We start from the raw sequence: 20,043 nt of genomic DNA, 5'->3' as shown, positions 1-20,043 counted from the left end.
AGAACAGGCTTTCTCAGCCTCAGCACCATTGACATCCGGGGCAGGGCACGTCCTATTGCCCAGTGCATTGTTGGAGGTTTAGCAGCATCTCTGCTTTCTGCCTGCTGGATGCCAATAACATCAACCCCAGCCATGATACCCAACAATGTCTCCAGATGTTGTCAAACGTCTCCTGGTGGCTGAACCAGCCCCACTGAGAAATACCGCCTTAGAACGCTGGGGGTTCAGCATGCCACCTTCATCTTTACATTGAAAACACAACTCCTGGCTGGGCCCAGTGGCTCAGCCTATAATCCCAGCACTCTGGGAGGCCAAGGTGAGCAGCTCACTTGAGGCCAGGAGTTGGAAACCAGTCTGGCCAACATGATGAGACCCCCGTCTCTACCAAAAATACAAAAATTAGCCAGGAATGGTGGCTCACACCTGTAATCCCAGCTGCTAGGGAGACTGAGGCAGGGGAATTGCTTGAACCCAGGAGGCAGAGGTTGCAGTGAGCTGAGATCACGCCACTGCACTCCAGCCTGGGTGACAGAGCATGACTCCATCTCAGAAAGAAAAAAAAGAGAGAAAGAAAGAACACACAACTCCTCTCCTCAGTCTTACTCTGGGAGGAAAAAAAAAATAGAAAACACAACTCCAAGGACCAACAATTAGTATTTTTCTTCCTTCCCTAACACACAACATAATCTCTTCAAAACAGATGGAACCCATATTCCAATATCTACCTTTGGCATCTTTTTCAAAGTATTTCTAGGGTGACAGCTGGGAGGAAATGGGAAAAAAAAATATTTGGACACAAGCTCTTTTTTCCACTGGGCTTTGAGAAAATCCCCATCTTGCGTGCTCCCAGTGTATCTCTCACTGATAAGTTCCTCATAAAACTGGGGCCTTCTCCAGGGCCACGCTGACAGAACTCCCACGGACACACCATGATTACGACCCTGCTGCTGTCCGCTTTGGTGGCTGGAGGTAAACCCTGTCACCCAGAGCCACTGGTTTCCCATCCCCTGGTGTGGCTGGGAATGGGCTCTTCCTGTCCTCCCCTCTCGCCCCCACCCAACCCCTACTGCATTCAGACCTATAATCATAAGAAAACTGGAATGGAGTTTCAAAGAATTGGAGCAAAGAGCAGGATTCTATGACCTCTTGGGATCTTTCTAGAACAAGGGTTTTCTATTTGGGGGTTCAGAATGCAGCAAGTGTAGTTTACATTGTGTGGGTCGCTGCTTCCTGGACTCAAGACCCTTCTCTTTTCATAGCCCTCAGTTGTGGGGTCCCCACTTACCCGCCTTCTGTGACTAGAGTGGTTGGAGGTGAAGAAGCGACGCCCAACAGCTGGCCCTGGCAGGTGAGTCAACCACACTGTACTTCCCCGTGTCCCTGCCCCACTCCCTTTACATCCCCCCTTTACCCTTCCACCATGGGGTCTACTGTGCTGGCAAAGTGAGGACTGATGGGACTCAGAGAGCAGCACAGGCAACTTCAGCAATACGATACATTTCCGGCTGGGCACAGTGGCTCGTGCCTGTTATCCCAGCACTCTGGGAGGCCCAATCCGTGCAATCCATGCCCTACTGTCACCTCCCTCCCCTCTGCTTGGCCGTGGCAGGGAATTGAAAGACAGGGGAGGAGGAATGAAGGAACAGGAAGGGCATGGGACAGCTTCATTAGAGACTTAAACAGTGTCAAATGTCACCACCTTAAAGTTCTTCTTATTTATTTATTTTTTTAAAGACAGGGTCTCACTCTGTCACCCAGGCTGGAGTGCAGTGGCGCCATCCCGGCTCACGGCAACCTCCGCCTCCTGAGTTCAAGCGATTCTCCTACCTCAGCCTCCCAAGTAGCTGGGATTATAGGCACACACCACCACACCCAGCTAATTTTTGTATTTTTAGTACAGACAGGATCCCATCATGTTTGCCAGGTTGGTCTCAAACTCCTGGCCTCAAGTGACCCACCCACCTCGGCCTCCCAAAGTGCTGGGATTACAGGCGTGAGCCACCGTGCCCAGCCTCCACCACTTTTAAGTTCTACCCCACACCTGTTAAACCATTTTTTAGTCTGGAAAAAAAAAAAGTGAGGAGCCAGCAGGCTGGATAGTAAGGTCCACTTATGCAGTCTCATGTTCCTATGAGTGGCTTTGGTCTTCAGGGGGAAACTAGACAAGCAGGAGACAAGATCACCCGCCCCTGATGATCTCTTTCATTCTATTCATTTGCTTATTCACTCACTTGTTCAATCAGTCAGCATTTGTTGAAGACCCAGTATGTACCAGGCACTGCTCTAGGCACCTGGCACTTAGCAGTGGGGGGAAAAATTCATGAAGCCTTTGTTAAAGTGGAGGAGTGGCCGGCACAGTGGCTCAAACACCTGTAATCCCAGTACTTTTGGAGGCCAAGGTGGGCGGATCACCTGAGGTCAGGAGTTCGAGATCAGCCTAGCTAACATGGCGAAACCCCTTCTCTACTAAAAATACAAGTAAATTAGCCAGGTGTGGTGGCAGGCACCTGTAATCCCAGCTACTCTGGTGGCTTAGACAGGAGAATGGCTTGAACCCAGGAGACAGAGGTTGCAGTGAGCCGAGATTGTGCCACTGCACTCCAACCTGAGCGAAAAAGCAAGATTCCACCTCAAAAAAATAAAAATAAAATAAAATAGAGGAGTGAGACAATAAACAACTGAATGAGTAAACTCATAACATGCCAGAAAATGAAAGATACTATGAGGAAGAGTAACGCAGAACAAGAGGAAGGAGACGAGTGTGTCTGTGTGTGCGTATGTACATGAGTGTGCATGTAAATGTGTGTGCACACTCTTGGGGACAGCATGGTCATAGAAGACCTCATGGAGAAGGTAACATTGAGCAGAGACCAACAGGAAGTGAAGGAAAGAGCTACACCGATATTTGCTAGAATATTCCGGGCAGGAGGAAGAGCCAGTGCAAAGGCTCTGAGGCAGAAGTGGGTTTGGTGTATTTGCAGAACTTCATAGAAGTCAGGGTGGCTGGAGGAGAGGACAGTGGGAGCCTACGGGGTCAGAGAGGCCACAGAGGGCCTAGTAGGTCATCAGACAGTTTTAGGTTTTATAAGCTGTAAAGGGGGTGCCACTGGAGGGCCTGAGCAGAGAAGAGAAGTCATCTGACTTCCATTCAAAAAGGGTCATTCTGGCTGCTGTGTTGAGAAAATGTGGGCGGGAGCGGGGAGAAGAGATGGGAGACTAGAGTGATCATTGAGAAGAGAGGATGACTGGGACACGCAGTTGAGGTAGTGACCAAGGGGTAGCAACCACTCCACATATTCCCAAGCTAGAGCTGATGGGATTTGCTGATGGACTGGAATGAGGGATAACAGGGAAAGACAGGAGCCAAGGATGACACCAAGGTTTGCGGCCCGAGCAGCAGTGGAGTTGCCATTGACTGTGACAGAGGACCCAGGGGAAAGACTGCATTTGGGATAAGTCAGGAGTTTTGTTTTGGACATACTAAACCGGAGGGGGCTAAGGAAAGAGCTCCCAAGGAGGGGAAGATCCCAACCAATCCAGCTGCAGAAAGATGTTCAGAGCAGGGTTTTTGGTGGTTTTTTGTTTTTGTTTTTGACATGAAGTCTCACTCTTGTCACCCAGGCTGGAGTGCAATAGCACAATCTCGGCTAACTGCAACCTCTGCCTCCCGGGTTCAAGTAATTCTCTTGCCTCAGCCTCATGAGTAGCTGGGATTACAGATACACGCCATCAAACCTGGCTAATATTTGTGTTTTTAGTAGAGACAAGATTTCACCATGTTGACCAGGGTGGTCTCAAACTCCTGACCTCAGGTGAATTCACCTACCTCGGCCTCCCAAAGTGTTAGAATTACAGGCATAAGGCAGCACTCCTGGCAGAAAATTTATTTTTTAATAGTCTGTATGTTTTTTATTTTTCTATCCCAGATTTTTTGCGTTAATTTTGTTGTTGCTTTTTGTTGGGGGGGCAGAGCAGATACAGGCTCTTGCTATGTCACCCAGGATGACCACAGAGCAATCACAGCTCCCTGCAACCTAGACTTTCTGAGATCAAGCATTCCTCCCACCTCAGCCTCTTGAGTAGCTGAGACTACAGGTGTGCATCAAGACTCCCAGTTAATTTTTATTTTAAAAATGTTTTGGTAGAGTCAAGTTCTCGCTATGGTGCCCAGGCTGGTTCACAAACTCCTGGGCTCAAGCAATACTCCAACCTCAGCCTTCTGAGTAGCTGGGACTATAGGCATGCACCACGGCACCCAGCAGCTAATTTTGGGCATTTTTGTAGATACAATGTAATAGTCCTTCCTCACACTGCTAAGAAAGACATACCTGAGACTGGGTAATTTATAAAGGAAAGAGGTTTAATTGACTCACAGCTCAGCATGGCTGGGGAGGCCTCAGGAAACTTACAATCACGGCAGAAGGGGAAGGAAACACATCCTTACTCACACAGCGGCAGCAGGGAGAAATGCCGAGCAAAAGTGGGGGAAAGCCCCCTATAAAACCATCAGATCGTGTGAGAACTCACTATCATGAAAACAGCATAGGAGTAACCACACTCACGATTCAATTACCTCCCACCAGGTGCCTCCCACGACACGTGGGGATTATGCTACAATTCAGGATGAGAATTGGGTAGGGACATAGCCAAACTTTATCAGATGGGGTTTCACCACATTGCCCAGGCGGGTCTCAAACTCCTGGGCTCAAGTGATCCTCCTTCCCTGGCCTCCCAAAGTGTTGGGATTACAGGCATGAGCCAGCATGCCTGGCCTGATCGTTTTTAATATAGATTGCATTAACATATTTTTTATCTTGACGTCTGAGGTTTTGGGTGCCCCCTTAAGTTGTGCACCTGAGGTGAGTGCCTCACTCCCCCTTACCCTAGTCCCAGCCCTGTTCTTGGGAAACTGGAGTGCAGGGAGGCCCTGCTTTTTCAGCCACAGCCACAGAGCTCCTGTGTTTCTCTCCAGGTCTCCCTGCAATACACCTCCAATGGCAAGTGGTACCACACCTGCGGAGGGTCCCTGATAACCAAAAACTGGGTCCTGACAGCTGCCCACTGCATCAGGTAACTGCCATTCCCTGGGCACTTGGCCTGCTCACCAGCCGGTGCTCATTTCTGAGCTGGGGGCTTAAATGGCCTGAACCACGCTACATAAAGCAGCCTTGCAAATAACCACTAGCCTGGCCGAGACACAAGCTGTAGTCAATCAATGGTCCAGTGTGTTGGCCCATCAATGTCAGTACATGGGTGTCCTGTGCCAGGTACTGAGGGAGGATGAGGAGAAAGGGAAGGCCTAATCTCTGCCCTCTTGGGGAAACTATATGTGGCCTCTGGATCTGGAATTGGGTTCCCTTGAACAACTTGACCTCTCAAAGCTTCAATACCATCACCTGCAGAAAACAATGGAGTAACAGAATTTAGTGTGAATTCAATGAGTGGATTTACTAAAGGGCCTGGCACTTAGTAAGTGCCCAGTGAAAGCTAATTCTAAATTATAGACTAATTGTAAAGGCCTGCAAGGTTCTGCAACGTTGTTCACTTATCCTCTTTGTTATCCGTGACTTCTGCTCATCACAGCTGGAACTCACCGGAGCTTCTGCTGGGTCCGTGTGACTCCTTCCAGGAGTGATCCCTTCTCCCATCTAATTTACAATAAGCTCTAGGAGGTTTTGGGGGAAATAATAGAGGCCTACAGTCAGGAGTCCTGGCTTCGGGTTCTGGTTTCTCACTAACGGTGGGACTCTGGGCCAGGTTACGCCTCTCTGGGACTCAGTTTCCCCATCTGAAAATGAAAGGTGGGAAAAATGTCCTTGAGAGCAAATGACTCCTGTTTTCTCTGTGTTCATCTCATTCCCTCCGTAATCCTACAGAGCCTGTGTTATTACAACATTGATTTTATATTATAGTCTATAGTTAGTATAGTAACAATTATTATATGATCATAGTTCTTACGTTATATACTTTAGGCTCTATTATAATTAACTGATTGTCCCATGGGAGGAAAGATCCCCAAGCCCAAGCCCCAACTAGTGGCTCATGCAGCAGCCAGTTACTTGGGTCTATCCCAACATTATTCAAAGCCAGGCCTCTGGAGGTGACCCTCTCCCTGGGCCCCCTTTCTCCCAGCTCCTCCAGGACCTACCGCGTGGTGCTGGGACGGCACAACCTCGACATTTCGGAGTCCGGCTCGCTGGCCGTCAGTGTCTCTAAGACTGTGGTGCACCAGAACTGGAACTCCAACCAGGTCTCCAAAGGGTTCGTTACTGTCTGGATGCACTTGGGGATGAGGTTGTCAGGGAACAGATGGGGGTCTCACAGAGGCAAGTGTCTCAACTCCACCACATGCCCTCTGCTTCTTCTGTAGGGAGGGGGAAGAAGCTCTAGCCTCTTAGAGGTGGAACCAGCTCCAAAGATGTCCGGGGTGGGGATGTGACCTCAGGAGGGAGAAGCAAAGACTGCCAGAGTGACCTGGTTTGCTGCCAGTCAAGCCTGCAGGGTCCCTGTCCGCGGAGCGTGTATCTACTTCATGCCAAGTCCTGGGGACACAGCGACAGTGCTGTCGACCCTGTAACTCTCCCTGGAGTAGGACACAATCTCTCCTCCCTTGCCCCTTTCAACAAGACCCTCTGCATTTTCAAAGATGCCTTGGGACCCTGCCACTCAGAGCAAGCTGGGGCAATGTACAGGGAATGATGACAAGGTCTCAGAGCCCTCCAAAGCCCCACAGGGCAGGAAAAGTCAACCCTGTCCTCATGCTCTCCCTCTGCACTGACCCAGGTACGACATTGCCCTGGTCAAACTGGCTAACCCCGTCTCCCTCACGGACAAGATCCAGCTGGCCTGCCTCCCTCCTGCTGGCACCATTCTACCCAACAACTACCCCTGCTACGTCACAGGCTGGGGAAGGCTGCGGAGTAAGTGGGAGCCAGGAGCCCCCAGGCCTGGGAGGGAAGGGAGGTGATGTCACCCCTGTCTGGCCAGGGCCTCTCACCTGTCATCCCAGGGTGTGTGGCTGCCTCGGAGAGATGGGGTGGCATAGGCTGATGCCTGCCTGGGTTCAAATGTCAGCTCTCCCACTACATGACTGTCACACGTTGGGCACATTACTAGGTCTCTCCATGCAGCACTTTTATCATATGTAAAATGCGAATAATCGCCTGGGCGCTGTGGCTCCCGCCTGTAATCCCAACACTTTGGGAGGCCTGGCAGGCAGATCACTTGAGGTCAGGAGACCAGCCTGACCCAAATGGTGAAACCCCGTCTCTACTAAAAATATTTTTAAAATAGTAGGGCGTGGTGGTGTGCTCCTGTAGTCCCAGCTACTCAGGAAGCTGAGGCAAGAGAATCGCTTGAACCCGGGAGGTGGAGGTTGCAGTGAGCCAAGATTTCGCTACTGCACTCCAACCTGGGGAACAGAACGAGACTGCGCCTCAAAAAAAAAAAAAAAAAGGCCATAATAATAGCAGCTACATCACAGAGTTGGCAAGAGGATTAAAGGAGATAATCCATAAGACGCCTGGCATGTGGTAGGTGCTGTGTGTTAGTTGTTGTCACTGTCCCTATGATGGAAAGAAAGTTACAGAGACCATGTGACATCTTCTGTGTGGCCCATAGAGTTCAGAACAGCATTTTCCTCTGTGACCTGAGGCCCCTGGAGCCCTCATCGGACCCTCCGTGCCCCATGGCAAAAGCTGTCCCCTGTGCCATTCGGTCTTGCTGCTCAGAACCTGGCTGAGGGCGGGTCTCCTTTGACATAGACTCCAGGGGTTAGAGATCCAATGACTGTAGCCACCAAAAGGAACAGAGTTCCGGCCCTTCCATTGTGAAATCACCAGAGGTTTGGAAGATTCTAGGAAGGGATGAGTGATAATGACCTTATGACCATAATGACATTATGAGTGATAATGACATTATGACATTTCTCCCTAATGACATAAACCTATAAGTATAATGACATGTTTTTCCAGGGGTACATCCACATACGTACCCTGGAATAAATCCCCATTGCCCTCCTGACTGGCTTATCTGTAAATACAAGGACACATCAAATCCTGTGGTGAGTGGTGGTGGAAGAGGCATTTCATGCTTATTAAGATAGAAGCACAACCACCTGTTTGTTTCCCCAGACAACCCTGGGGCAGATGCAGCTCATGTGAGACAGTGGAAGCGGGGAGGCATCCAAATGCTTGGCTTTTAGGCCCAGCTCTGCGGGTCACGGTGAAACCTTGGGCAAGTCACTTCCCTCAGTTTCCTCATCTGTAAAATGGAAACACTGTTGGTAAAGACCAAAGAGGTGAAAGGTGAAAATGCGTCCTACATTGCAACATGTTATATAAGTGTTAATCACTTATTAGTGGTCTTAAGCCAGAGCCTTAACTTCCGTTTCTTTTCTTTTTTTTTTTTTTTTTTTTTTTTTGAGACAGAGTCTTGCTCTGTTGACCGGGCTGGAGTGCAGTGGTGCAATCTTGGCTCCCTGCAACCTCTGCCTCCCAAGCTCAAGTGATTCTCCTGCCTCAGCCTTCCAAGTAGCTGGAATTTTAGGCGTGTACCACCACACCAAGCTAATTTTTGTATTTTAGTGGTACAGGATTTCACCATGTTGGTCAGGCTGGTCTCAAACTCTTGACCTCAAGGGATCCGCCCACGTTGGCATCCCTAAGTGCTGGGATTAGAGGGTGAGCCGCTGTGCCTGGCTGACACTTAACTTCCCTAGGCTTCAATCGACAGTGAAGAATTATGCTAAGCTCATCCTTGCCACTCATAGCTGTGGTAACAGAAATGAAGGTGATGGTGGCTGTGTCATTAGGGGCCATTACAATAGCCCTCTCTTCACCACACCAGCATATTTTTCCCAAAGAGGGGGCTCTAACTGCCAGGAGGCTCACTTTCTTATTTCAGATAAGTGACAGAAAACCAGGGAACTAGCTCAGCAAAAAAAGGGAAATTGTTATAAGGATTTAAAAGTTTCAACTCAAGGGCAGAGATATAGCCAGGCATCAGGAACAGGCTAGAATCAGGGGCTGGAAGCCTGTAAGAAACTCAGGAAACGCTCTCTTGGAATTTCTTTTCTTTGTGAGTCTACTTCATTCCCCACATAAAACAAAATGTCAGTCATTGCCAACAGCTTCCCAGATTTACGTCCTCTGAAACAGGAATCTCTTAGACCCCATCTCAGGATCCCAGGGGAGGGAGCTCATTGGCTTAGCTTGAGTCAGGTGTTCACTGCTGAACCAATCAACCGTGAGGACACAGTGTAGACAAACATAGCTGTTCGCATATTGCAATGGATGGAAGACAGTAACAAGGTCAACCCAGTACTGGTCAACCACTTCCTTTTTCTCAGGAGTCCTTGCATCCCTAATGCTTTCTTTCTGATCTCATTCAGCCAACGGGCCTCTTCCTGATGTCCTGCAGCAGGGCCGGTTGCTGGTTGTGGACTATGCCACCTGCTCCAGCTCTGGCTGGTGGGGCAGCACCGTGAAAACCAGTATGATCTGTGCTGGGGGTGATGGCAAGATCTCCAGCTGCAACGTGAGTACCAAAATCAGGGGCCCCGCTCCATCACAAAATGTGGCTGGTGATAAGGTTATAGAAGTCCACCCCTCCATAGGTCCATCCACCCTCCTCCTGGCAGAAGTACCCAGAAATATGTTCCAGGTATATCAGAACACGATCTTTGGCCAGGCACTGTGGCTCTTGCCTGTACCCTATCACTTTGGGAGGGCAAGTGGGCAGACCACTTGAGGAGAGCAGTTTGAGACACACCTGGCCAACATGGTGAAACCTTGTCTCTACTAAAAATACAAAAATTAGCCAGGCGTGGTGTCGGGCACCTGTAGTCACAGCGACTCAGGAGGCTGAGGCAGGAGAATCACTTGAACCCATGAGGCAGAGGTTGCAGTGAACTGAGATCACACCACTGCACTCCAGCCTGGGTGACAGAGCAAAACTCAAAAAACAAAAACAAAAAAACTTGATCTTGGTTCTTATTTGTTCTTGTTTTGAGATTCTCCTTGTCGTGTCCACCCCTCTCACTGCTGGGAAGTCCTTCCCTGGGTCTCATCAAGGTCTCTCGTGACTGTCATTCCCTATCCTTTCCTCTATGATGAAAGGGAGCCAAAGGAAAGTATTCCCTGGCTTAGGGCCTTTCTAGGATGACTTCTGGGTTTTCTGTTGAATTACGCTCATCAGCGGCCCAGCGTGACCCCTCCAGGTAGCTGCCACGGAAGCCTTCCCAGAGACAGTGTCTTAACCACCAGGAAATGCTCTGTGTTGGACATAGCAGTGAAGTGGGAATGGAATAGGAAGGAGATCCACATGCCCTTCAGATCACACTGTGCCCTACACACTCTGCCCACACAGACCACCCCACCCATGGGAAGTGGGGAAGAGCCTGAACTCTGGGATGTGGCCTCAGCTCCTTTACAAACTGCCTGTGCAACCTTGGGCAAGTCCCAACCTCTCAACACTCCAGTTTCTCCTCTTCAGTGGTCTGGGGAGACTGTGAATATTTACCTCGTAGGATTTTGTGAGGATTAATGAGATAAAGCATAGAACATGCTTAGTTCAGCTCTGGCCACACAGGAAGAATAAGTGTTGGCTCTTGTTGGAATTATGGTACCATCTTGGGCTTTGACCGCAAGGGCCAGCTTCGGAGGACAGTGACCTACAGCAGAACAATAGAAATGCATTGAGAACAATGGTTCAAATGGGCAGCCCCTTCCTCTGCCTTTACGCTTCTATAACTCTGGCCTTCCTCAGGGAGACTCCGGCGGGCCACTGAACTGCCAGGCATCTGACGGCCGGTGGGAGGTGCATGGCATCGTCAGCTTTGGGTCTAGCCTTGGCTGCAACTACTACCACAAGCCGTCTGTCTTCACAAGGGTCTCCAATTACATCAACTGGATCAATTCGGTAAGAACTGGACCAGCCTAAGCCCCAGGGCACTGCCCTGCCCACCTGGTCTTGGGAGTGCCATGCCCACCTGGTGACTGAGAGCCCCTCCTTCCTCTTGAGAGCTAGATGGGAACCCCTTGTAGGAGGCTGCAGACCTTGGCAACTGCTGGGCCCCCCATGGGACCCCAAAATTTCTATGTGGGTAAAGTTGAGTGAAAAGGAACATAGAGGCTGGCCTTGTCCAAAGACGTTGGACACTCCTCAGGCATACTAAGAGTGAGTTCTGCCGGACGCAGTGGCTCATGCCTATAATCCCAGCATTTTGGGAGGCCGAGCGGGCAGATTGCGAAGTCAAAAGTTCAAGACCAGCCTGGCCAACATGGCAAAACCCCATCTCTACTAAAAAAAAATAAAAAAAATTAGCCAGGTGTGGTAGTGCACTCCTGTTAACCTACCTACTCAGGAGGCTGAGGAAGGAGACTCCCTTGAACCTGGGAGATGGAGGTTGCAGTGAGCCGAGATTGCACCATTGCACTCCAACCTGGACAAGAAGAGTGAAACTCCAAGTTAAAAAAAAAAAAAAAGAGTGAGTTCCATAGAAATGGTGATTTTATTTTTGTGTATCTGTGTGTGGCCCAGACTCCACCATCCAGTGCTGTAAACGGGTATATTTATCTGCAAAGCCCAAAACCTGATACTTTGAGACCCCCATAGCATTAATGATTGGAAATTAGTCCCCCTCAGGGGTCTTCCAGCTATTCTGTAGGGTGACCAGCCATCCCGGTTTGTGCAGGACTGAGAGGTTTTCCAGGATGCCGGACTTCCTGTTTTACTCTGGGACCATCCCAGGCAAATAAACCCGAGTTGGTCCCCCTCTCTTATCAATGTAAACTCAGAGAGCTGTCTCCTTTCAGCTTCCACAATAACTCAATTTGTTTTTAGCAATGAACACACATTTGTTTATAACAGTAAGCATTAACATTATGTATTAAAAATGATAGGCCAGGTTCCATGGCTCATGCCTGTAATCGCAGCACTTTTGGAGGCCATGGATGGAGGATTGCTTGAGCCCAGGAGTTCAAGACCAGCCTGGGCAACATAGCGAGACTCTGTCTTTACAAAAGAATATTTTTAAGTGACTCAGGCATGGTGGTGCGTGCCTGTAGTCTCAGCTACTTGGGAGGCTTGGGTGGAAGGGTCACTTGGGCCCGGGAGGCCAATGCTATTTTGAGCTGAGGTCACACCAATGCACTTAAGCCTGGGCAACATAGCAAAACCCTGTCTCCGAAAATAATGATAATAGTAACTGGCATCAATATTAAGGAGCAGCCGTGGATACACGCAGCAGTAGGTGAAAGCAGCCAGAACAGGAAACCCCGTCACAAGAAAGGGGTGGCTGGTGGCTCACGCCTGTAATCCCGGCACTTTGGGAGGCCGAGATGGGCAGATCACCAGAGGTCAGGAGTTTGAGACCAGCCTGGCCAACACGGGGAATCCCTGTCTCTACTACAAATTCAAAATTAAGCTGGGTGTGGTGATACGTGCTTGTAATCCCAGCTACTCAGGAGGCTGAGGCAGGGGAATCACTTGAACCTGGGAGGTGGAGGTTGCAGTAACCCAAGTTCACGCCACTGCACTCCAGCCTGGGCAACGGAGCGAGACTCCATCACGAAAAAAAAAAAAAAGAAAAACCACAAAAAAAAGAAATGGGTGTCCAGGAGAGGGCAGAGGAGCCACCATGCCTGTTACTGAATGCTGGGAAGGAAGAGTCGGACACTCTGTGCCCATGAAAGACCACCTCAGTTTGTTCTTCTGTAAAATGGGACTTGAACTAGACCAGGAGTCCTCCACAATTTAGGCGCAAGAGCAAATGGGAGTTATGGTATTTGTGGCAGAGCCCCCAAAGAAGGGGAAAGCTGGCATCTGACTTCACTAACTTTAATTTACAGAGAAGTGTTCATTAAACTGACACTTATAAAACCAAATATGAAGCTGCAGCCATGAGCACGTGGTCACAGGAGGAAACTAAACTGTCAAAATAAGCAGGTGGCTGCTTCCAAGTGTTCCCACTGATTCTTGCCAGCTCCTTGTTCATTTGTCTGTCTGCTGGCATCTTTTTGCCAACAAGTGGTCACAGGCAGAGATTCCAGAAACGTTTGTTGGAGAAAAATGCAAAATCAAAAAGACAGTAGCCATTAATCATTAATTGGTGCTTTTTTATATATAAATTGGGAAAAACCCATCTGAGTCCACCTTTGGAGGCTCCACCCATACGTCAAAGGAGCCTGGCCTGAGACTGACTGGACGAAAGGCTGCTTAGGGGCCTTTCCCAGCCAAACCCTAAGACCCTTTTCCAGCCCCAGCTGCTGTGGGAGTCACCTTGCAGCTGGTCCTGGAAGCACCTTGGGAACCTGAAGCAGAGGCAGGGGCAATTGTCCCAATTTTTTTGTCCCAGCATCAGCTGTTCCCAGCCACAGACACAGGCACAACAGAGCAAGCCAGATCCCAAAGCATGGCCAGATGGCAGCAGGGATCCACGGGGCATCACATCTCGCGAGGCAGCTGGGCAGAGTCCCTGTGTTCGTCGGAAAGCAGTAGGGGCAGGCACAGATGCCCGGTAACGGGTTTCAGAAGGGGGAGGCTCAAGCAACCAGCTGTCCTTGGGTGGGGGCTGCCCCTGGCAGCGGCAGAGGCGCTCCTGACAACTTGCAGTGGCCCCAACCTAGGGATACACTGTGTGCAGCCTGGAGTCACGAACCACTAGAGCCCTGGGGGTGCCTGAGAGCCCCTGCCTGGATAAACCCAGACAAGTGACAAGCCAAGGTCAGGAAGTACAAGCAAAAGATAAGAGCAGAGAAGCAGAGGAGACAAGTGGCCTGGGGCATTCATCCTTTCAACAAATGTCCATTGAATGACAGTCACACGTGAAACTTCAGCGATCCTTAGCTTTTATTCTTTTACCAGAAGTTAATACATACTCTGTGTAAAAATATTAAAAGAATATAAGAGTGTATCAAGTAAAAAAGTAGAAGTCCCCCCTCATTTTACATCTCCAATTCCACTCTCCAGAGGTAATCATTGTTTTTGTTTTTGTTTTTTTGAGACAGAGTCTCGCTCTGTCACCAGGCTGAAGTGCAATGACTTGATCTCGGCTCACTGCAACCTCTGCCTCCTGGATTCAAGTCATTCTTCTGCCTCAGCCTCCTGAGTAGCTGGGACTACAGGCACACACCACCTCGCCCAACTAATTTTTGTATTTTTAGTAGAGATGGGGTTTCACCATGTTGGCCAGGCTGGTCTCAAACTCCTGACCTCAGGTGATCAGCCCGCCTTGGCCTCCAAAAATGCTGGGATTACAGACACGAGCCACTGCACCTGGACAAGTTGTCATTCTTAACAGCTTGGTGTGCAGTCTCAACTTTATGTGCATATATAGCTATGTATTTACAAAGATAGACACTGTCTTCTCAGCAAAAACTAGGATCTGAGTCTTCATACTGTTCTGCAGCTATTTTTCATTTAACACCTTATCACATTTTACCTGTCAGTACATACATGTCATTCTTTTGAACAGCTAAATAGTATTCCATAGTTTGAGTATAATGAATGAAGCTTTCATATTTCCCATTTTTCACTCTTACATTGTGCAGTGAACATCCTTGAACATAATTCTTGCACACTGGTCTGAGTGTTTGTGCTGTAGCAGCTGCATCTCCTGCCGTTTACAGCACTGGATCATGAAGTTGGCATATCAAAATGTTTAACAGGCCGGGCGCCGTGGTTCACGCCTGTAATCCAAGGACTTTGGGAAGCTGAGGTGGGTAGATGACTTGAGGTCAGCAGTTCGAGACCAGCCTGGCCAACATGGTGAAACCTCATCTCTACTAAAAATGCAAAAAATTAGCCAGGCATGGTAGTGCATGCCTAAAATCTCAGCTACCCGGGAGGCTGACGTATGAGAATCACTTGAACCTGTGTGGCGGAGGTTGCAGTGAGCCCAGATTGCCCCACTGCACTCCAGCCTGGGCAACACAGTGAGACTGTCTCAACAACAAAAAAAAAAAAGTTTAACAGACACTGATCACCAACCTCTGGAAACAGTTATAGCACCAACCATACTGCATAACTGCCTTGCAGACAGCAGTTTTGATTTGAGGAACAAATGAAATCTAAAAATATGCCATCCATACATTTGGAATACAACTTTTAGGGGTTCAAAGGCCTCCTACCCTGAAGCCCACACAGGACACCTGGTAAGACCCCCTTTACAGGAGGACCCTAACAGGTCAATGAAAAGCTGTGATTGCATCTTTGTTTTCAAAACGTCACCAGAACTCCTCAGGCAGGAGCTAGTGCAGTGTGGGCTGCCTGTGACTCTCATGAGGAGCTTAACCCAGGAGGACAGAGACAGGAAACTGCCACGCACAGCTCTGTGGTTAGGTGAACCTGACGATTTTCTTGTGTGTCCTGCAGGTGATTGCAAATAACTAACCAAAAGAAGTCCCCGGGACGGTTTCAGACTTGGAAAGGTCACAGAAGGAAATTAATATTATAATAAAATGACAACTACGCAAATCACATCTTGATGAGAGATTTATTAGCAATCCATCCGAACATCCAGGGCCCTAAAAACTATGAGTAGGCTGGGCACAGTGGCACAACCCTGTAATCCAAGCACTTAGCACTTTGGGAGGCCAAGGCAGGCAGATCGCTCCAGTCAAGGAATTCAAGACCAGCCTGAGTAACATGGCATAACCCTGTCTCTACTAAAAATACAAAAAGTAAATGGGCGAGGTGGTATGCACCTGTAGTCCCAGCTACTCAGGAGGCTGAGGTGGGAGGATCACTTGAGCCCTGGAGGTAGAGACTGCAGTGAGCCACGATCGCGTCATCGCACTCTAGCCTGGGCGACAGTGAGACCCTGTCTCAAAAAAAAAAAGGAAAAGAATTTTGCATCTGCGTCTCCCTGCCCGACTGAGACCTCAAGGACCCAGCTCACTTTACAACCTGACACATGACATTATTGTCAAACAACATATAAATGGAGCACTAAGCTCCAGGGAGGGAAGTGGGCTGTAGCGGCTTCCTGCACTCTGCATCCTCGGCCTCCCTTTCCTCCCCTCCCAGCAGAGAAGCCTGGATTTCTGTGCAGGCGCTGCCCCACCGGATCCAGAGATTCTGGGTGAAACCTCATGGCCAGGACCAAGGCTGGAGCCAATGCTCCAGGCCTGGCCAATCAACACATTGCATCCACTTTGCCCACCACAGCAATTGGCTCAGGGATGGGCATGTGACCTGAGGCAGGTCCAATCAGAGAGGCTGCACGACTTGTTCCTCTTCCTGTTTGTAGCTAGGCACCCCAGGCCAGAAAGCCTGTGGGATTGACCGAAGGTCACACAGCAAATTCACAGCAGGTGTTTGTTCAGTGTTCTCATACAGGACAAACTTTATTTTTGTATTAAAACAAACAAAGATACAGAACAGAATGATGAATTCACATGACCCTTTAAGATAAAATATGGGACTTAAGAAATAGTTGCTTGCTGTAGTGACTGATGCAGACCATAAATGAGTCCAAACTGTTACAGGGAGTACGGGATGGAGTTGAGACTGGAACCCAGGTCTTCTGACATCCAGTCCCAAGGGATTCTGCCCCCGCACCCCCACCCAATCTTCCTCACCTTTGCACAATCCTAGGGAGATTACAGAATTCTTTCCCACCCATTTTCTTACCCATGCAACTATCCTGCAATCCAGGCCTGGATGGTTATCTAGTAAACTAAGGCACAGAAGATAAGTGGCTTGCCCAGACCACCACACTCAAAACTGATGGATCAAAGACTTGAACTTGGCTGGGCACGGTGGCTCACGCCTGTAATCCCAGCACTTTCAGAGGCCAAGGCCGGGGAACACGAGGTCAGGAGTTCAAGACCAGCCTGGCCAATGTGGTGATGGATCAAAGACTTGAACTCGACTGGGCACGGTGGCTCACGCCTGTAATCCCAGCACTTTGGGAGGCTGAGGCGGGCGAACACGAGGTCAGGAGTTCAAGACCAGCCTGGCCAATATGGTGAAACCCCGTCTCTAATAAAATACACAGATAAGCTGGGCGTGGTGGCCGGCGCCTGCAGTCCCAGCTACTCCGGAGGCTGAGGCAGAAGAATCGCTTGAACCTGGGAGGCACAGGTTGCAGGTGAGCCGAGATCGCACCACTAAACTCCAGCCTACGTGACAGAGCAAGACTCCGTCTCAAGAAAAAAAAAAAAAAAAACACTTCAACTCAGGTCTCTCTTTTTTTTTTTTTTTTTTTTTTTTTTTTTGAGACGGAGTTTCGCTCTGTCGCTCACGCTGGAGTGCAGTGGTGCGATCTCAGCTCCTTACAAGCTCTGCCTCCTGGGCTCATGCAATTCTCCTGCCTCAGCTTCTCAAGCAGCTGGGACTACAGGCGCCCGCCACCATGGCCAGCTAATTTTTTTGTATTTTTAGTAGAGACGAGGTTTCACCGTGTTAGCCAGGATGATCTCGATCTGCTGACCTCGTGATCCGCCTGCCTCGGACTCCTAAAGTGCTGGGATTACAGGCTTGAGCCACCGCACCCGGCCTTGAACTCAAGTCTTAAGAGTTGAAATCTGCCCAGGCACGATGACTCAGGCCTGTAATCCCAACTCTTTGAGAGGACGAGGCAGGCGGATCACCTGAGATCAGGAGTTCAAAACAAGCCTGGTCAACATGGCAAAACCCCATCTCTATTAAAAATACAAAAATTAGCCGGGCATGGTGGCATGCAGCTGTCACCCCAGCTACTCGGGAGGCTGATGCATGAGAATTCCTTGAGCCGGGTAGTTGGAGGTTGCAGTGAGCACAGATCATGCCACTGGTTGACAGAGAGAGACTCTATCTCACAAAAAAAAAAATAGTTGAAGTTCACTTTCCTTTCTGCTTTTTTGACTGGGGCAAAAACTGGAGTTTGTGGTCACAGAGCGGAGCTTTCTCATCAGCAGCGGGCCTGCGTGGCTTTGTGCTCTCCCAAAAGGTGAGGAGAGTGAAGGTCTAAGGAAGAACAAGAAGGTCCACCAGGAAACTTTGCTCACTCCACGCTTCCCCCAACAAAAGTTGAACTCCTAGGAGGTGAGGCAGGATGCTTACCTCTGGCCACCACACCCAGCTTATCTATGTATTTTATTAGAGACGGGGTTTCACCATATTGGCCAGGCTGGTCTTGAACTCCTGACCTCATGTTCGCCCGCCTCGGCCTCCCAAAGTGCTGGGCTTTGGAATCAGACCAACCTAGTTCCAGTTCCCATTCTGCCGCTTAGAAGCTGTAGGATCTTGGGCAACTCACTTTACCTCTCTGAAGCTCAGCTTCCTCCTGTGAAATAAGAGAGGCTCTTGCAGGGTTTTTTGAGGCTTAGATTCAATAAGGAATGTGAGTGCATCTACCATCTATGTGGTGCTGGGTGTCTACATGCCTTTCTTTGTTTGTTCCCTTTTGAAGAAGCTTCTGACTTGACCCCATTTGGAAGATGACGTTATTGGAGAAGTGCACACTGCTGTTCTCTTGGAAGAGGACAATAAAATGCATCTGCCACCCAGGCTGTGCTGGATCCATTGCAGCTTACTGCAGCCATTGCCACCCAGGCTCAAGTGACCCTCTGGCTCAGCCTAGCCTCCAGAGTAGCTGGAGCCACATATGTGTGCCACCATGCCTGGCTAACTTTCTAAAAAAAAATTTTGTAGGGACAGGTGGTCTCACTATGTTGTCCAGGCTGGTCTGTTTTGTTTTGTTTTGTTTTTTTCTCGAGATAGAGTTTTGCACTGTTGCCCAGACTAGAGTGCAGTGGTGTGATCTCAGCTCCCCTCAACCTCCACCTCCAAGGTTCAAGAGATTCTCCTTCCTCAGCCTCCTGAATAGCTGGGAATACAGGCATGCAGAACCACACCGGACTAATTTTTGTATTTTTAGTAGAGACAGGGTTTCACCATGTTGGCCAGGCTGGTCTTGAACTCCTGGCTTCAGATGGTCCGCCTGCATCAGCCTCCCAAAGTTCTGGGATTATAGGAGTGAATCACTGTGCCTGGCCATCAAGTGCATTTTGATCCACCCGATGAAGCCCGCCTCTGCCAGTGTTCTGCTTCCCCCATCATTAGAGCAGCCAGATGCTAATTGTGCATGTCGGCCTCGCCTTCTGCTACGTGTGCACCGTCCCCGCATTACACAAATCCTTACCATAATGTTACGAAACACGCTGGGCACAGGTTTCTCTCCCTGTTTCACAGATGGGTCTAGAGACTTACATGACCCAGCCAAGGTCACACTGCAAGCCCTGGCGTGGCCTAGAACAGGCTTTCTCAGCCTCAGCACCATTGACATCCGGGGCAGGGCACCTCCTGTTGCCCAGGGCAGTGTCAGATGTTTAGCAGCATCTCTGCTGTCTGCCCGCTGGATACCAGTAGCATCAACCCCAGCCATGACACCAACAATGTCTCCAGATGTTGTCAAACGTCTCCTGGTGGCTGAACCAGCCCCACTGAGAAATACCGCCTTAGAACGCTGTGGGTTCAGCATGCCGCCTTCATCTTTACATTGAAAACACAACTCCTGGCGCGGTGGCTCAGCCTGGAATCCCAGCACTTTGGGAGGCTGAGGCGAGCAGATCACTTGAGGCCAGGAGTTCAAGACCAGCCTGGCCCACATGATGAGACCCATGTCTCTACCAAAAATACAAAAATAAGCCAGGAATGGTGGCACACACCTGTAATCCCAGCTGCTAGGGAGACTGAGGCAGGGGAATTGCTTGAACCCAGGAGGCAGAGGTTGCAGTGAGCTGAGATCACGCCACTGCACTCCAGCCTGGGTGACAGAGCATGACTCCATCTCAGAAAGAAAAAAAAAAAAAAAAAGAAAGAAAGAACACACAACTCCTCTCCTCAGTCTTACCCAGGGAGGAAAAAAAAAAAATAGAAAACACAACTCCAAGGACCAACAATTAGTATTTTTCTTCCTTCCCTAACACACAACATAATCTCTTCAAAACAGATGGAACCCATGTTCCAATATCTACCTTTGGTATCTTTTTCAAAGTATTTCTAGGGTGACAGTTGGGAGGAAATGGGGAAAAAAAGTATATGGACACAAGCTAT

The 20,043-nt window shown here is 49.3% G+C and overlaps 1 protein-coding gene across 2 annotated transcripts; it reads left to right on the top strand.

The window, feature by feature from the left end:
• The first annotated feature begins 844 nt into the window (after positions 1–844).
• Positions 845–15,480, top strand: LOC694691 (chymotrypsin-like elastase family member 2A). 2 transcript variants are annotated; one of them, XM_077973547.1, is made up of 8 exons: positions 845–969; positions 1,260–1,348; positions 4,973–5,070; positions 6,133–6,261; positions 6,784–6,920; positions 9,392–9,537; positions 10,768–10,920; positions 11,366–14,016. In XM_077973547.1, exons 1-8 carry the CDS (start codon positions 930–932, stop codon positions 11,414–11,416), a joined length of 843 nt encoding a protein of 280 aa, XP_077829673.1. In that variant the 5' UTR covers positions 845–929; the 3' UTR covers positions 11,417–14,016. The 2 variants fall into 2 exon arrangements, with proteins under 2 accessions (XP_077829673.1, XP_001083219.4); XM_001083219.5 differs by lacking the exon at positions 11,366–14,016 and adding an exon at positions 15,376–15,480 and having other exon boundaries at positions 849–969.
• The last annotated feature ends 4,563 nt before the right edge of the window (positions 15,481–20,043 follow it).

Source organism: Macaca mulatta, chromosome 1, assembly GCF_049350105.2.
Source record: "Macaca mulatta isolate MMU2019108-1 chromosome 1, T2T-MMU8v2.0, whole genome shotgun sequence".
Classification (NCBI taxonomy): domain Eukaryota; kingdom Metazoa; phylum Chordata; class Mammalia; order Primates; family Cercopithecidae; genus Macaca; species Macaca mulatta.
Note: the sequence above shows the minus strand (reverse complement) of the source record. Positions and strands in the feature narration are given on the sequence as shown.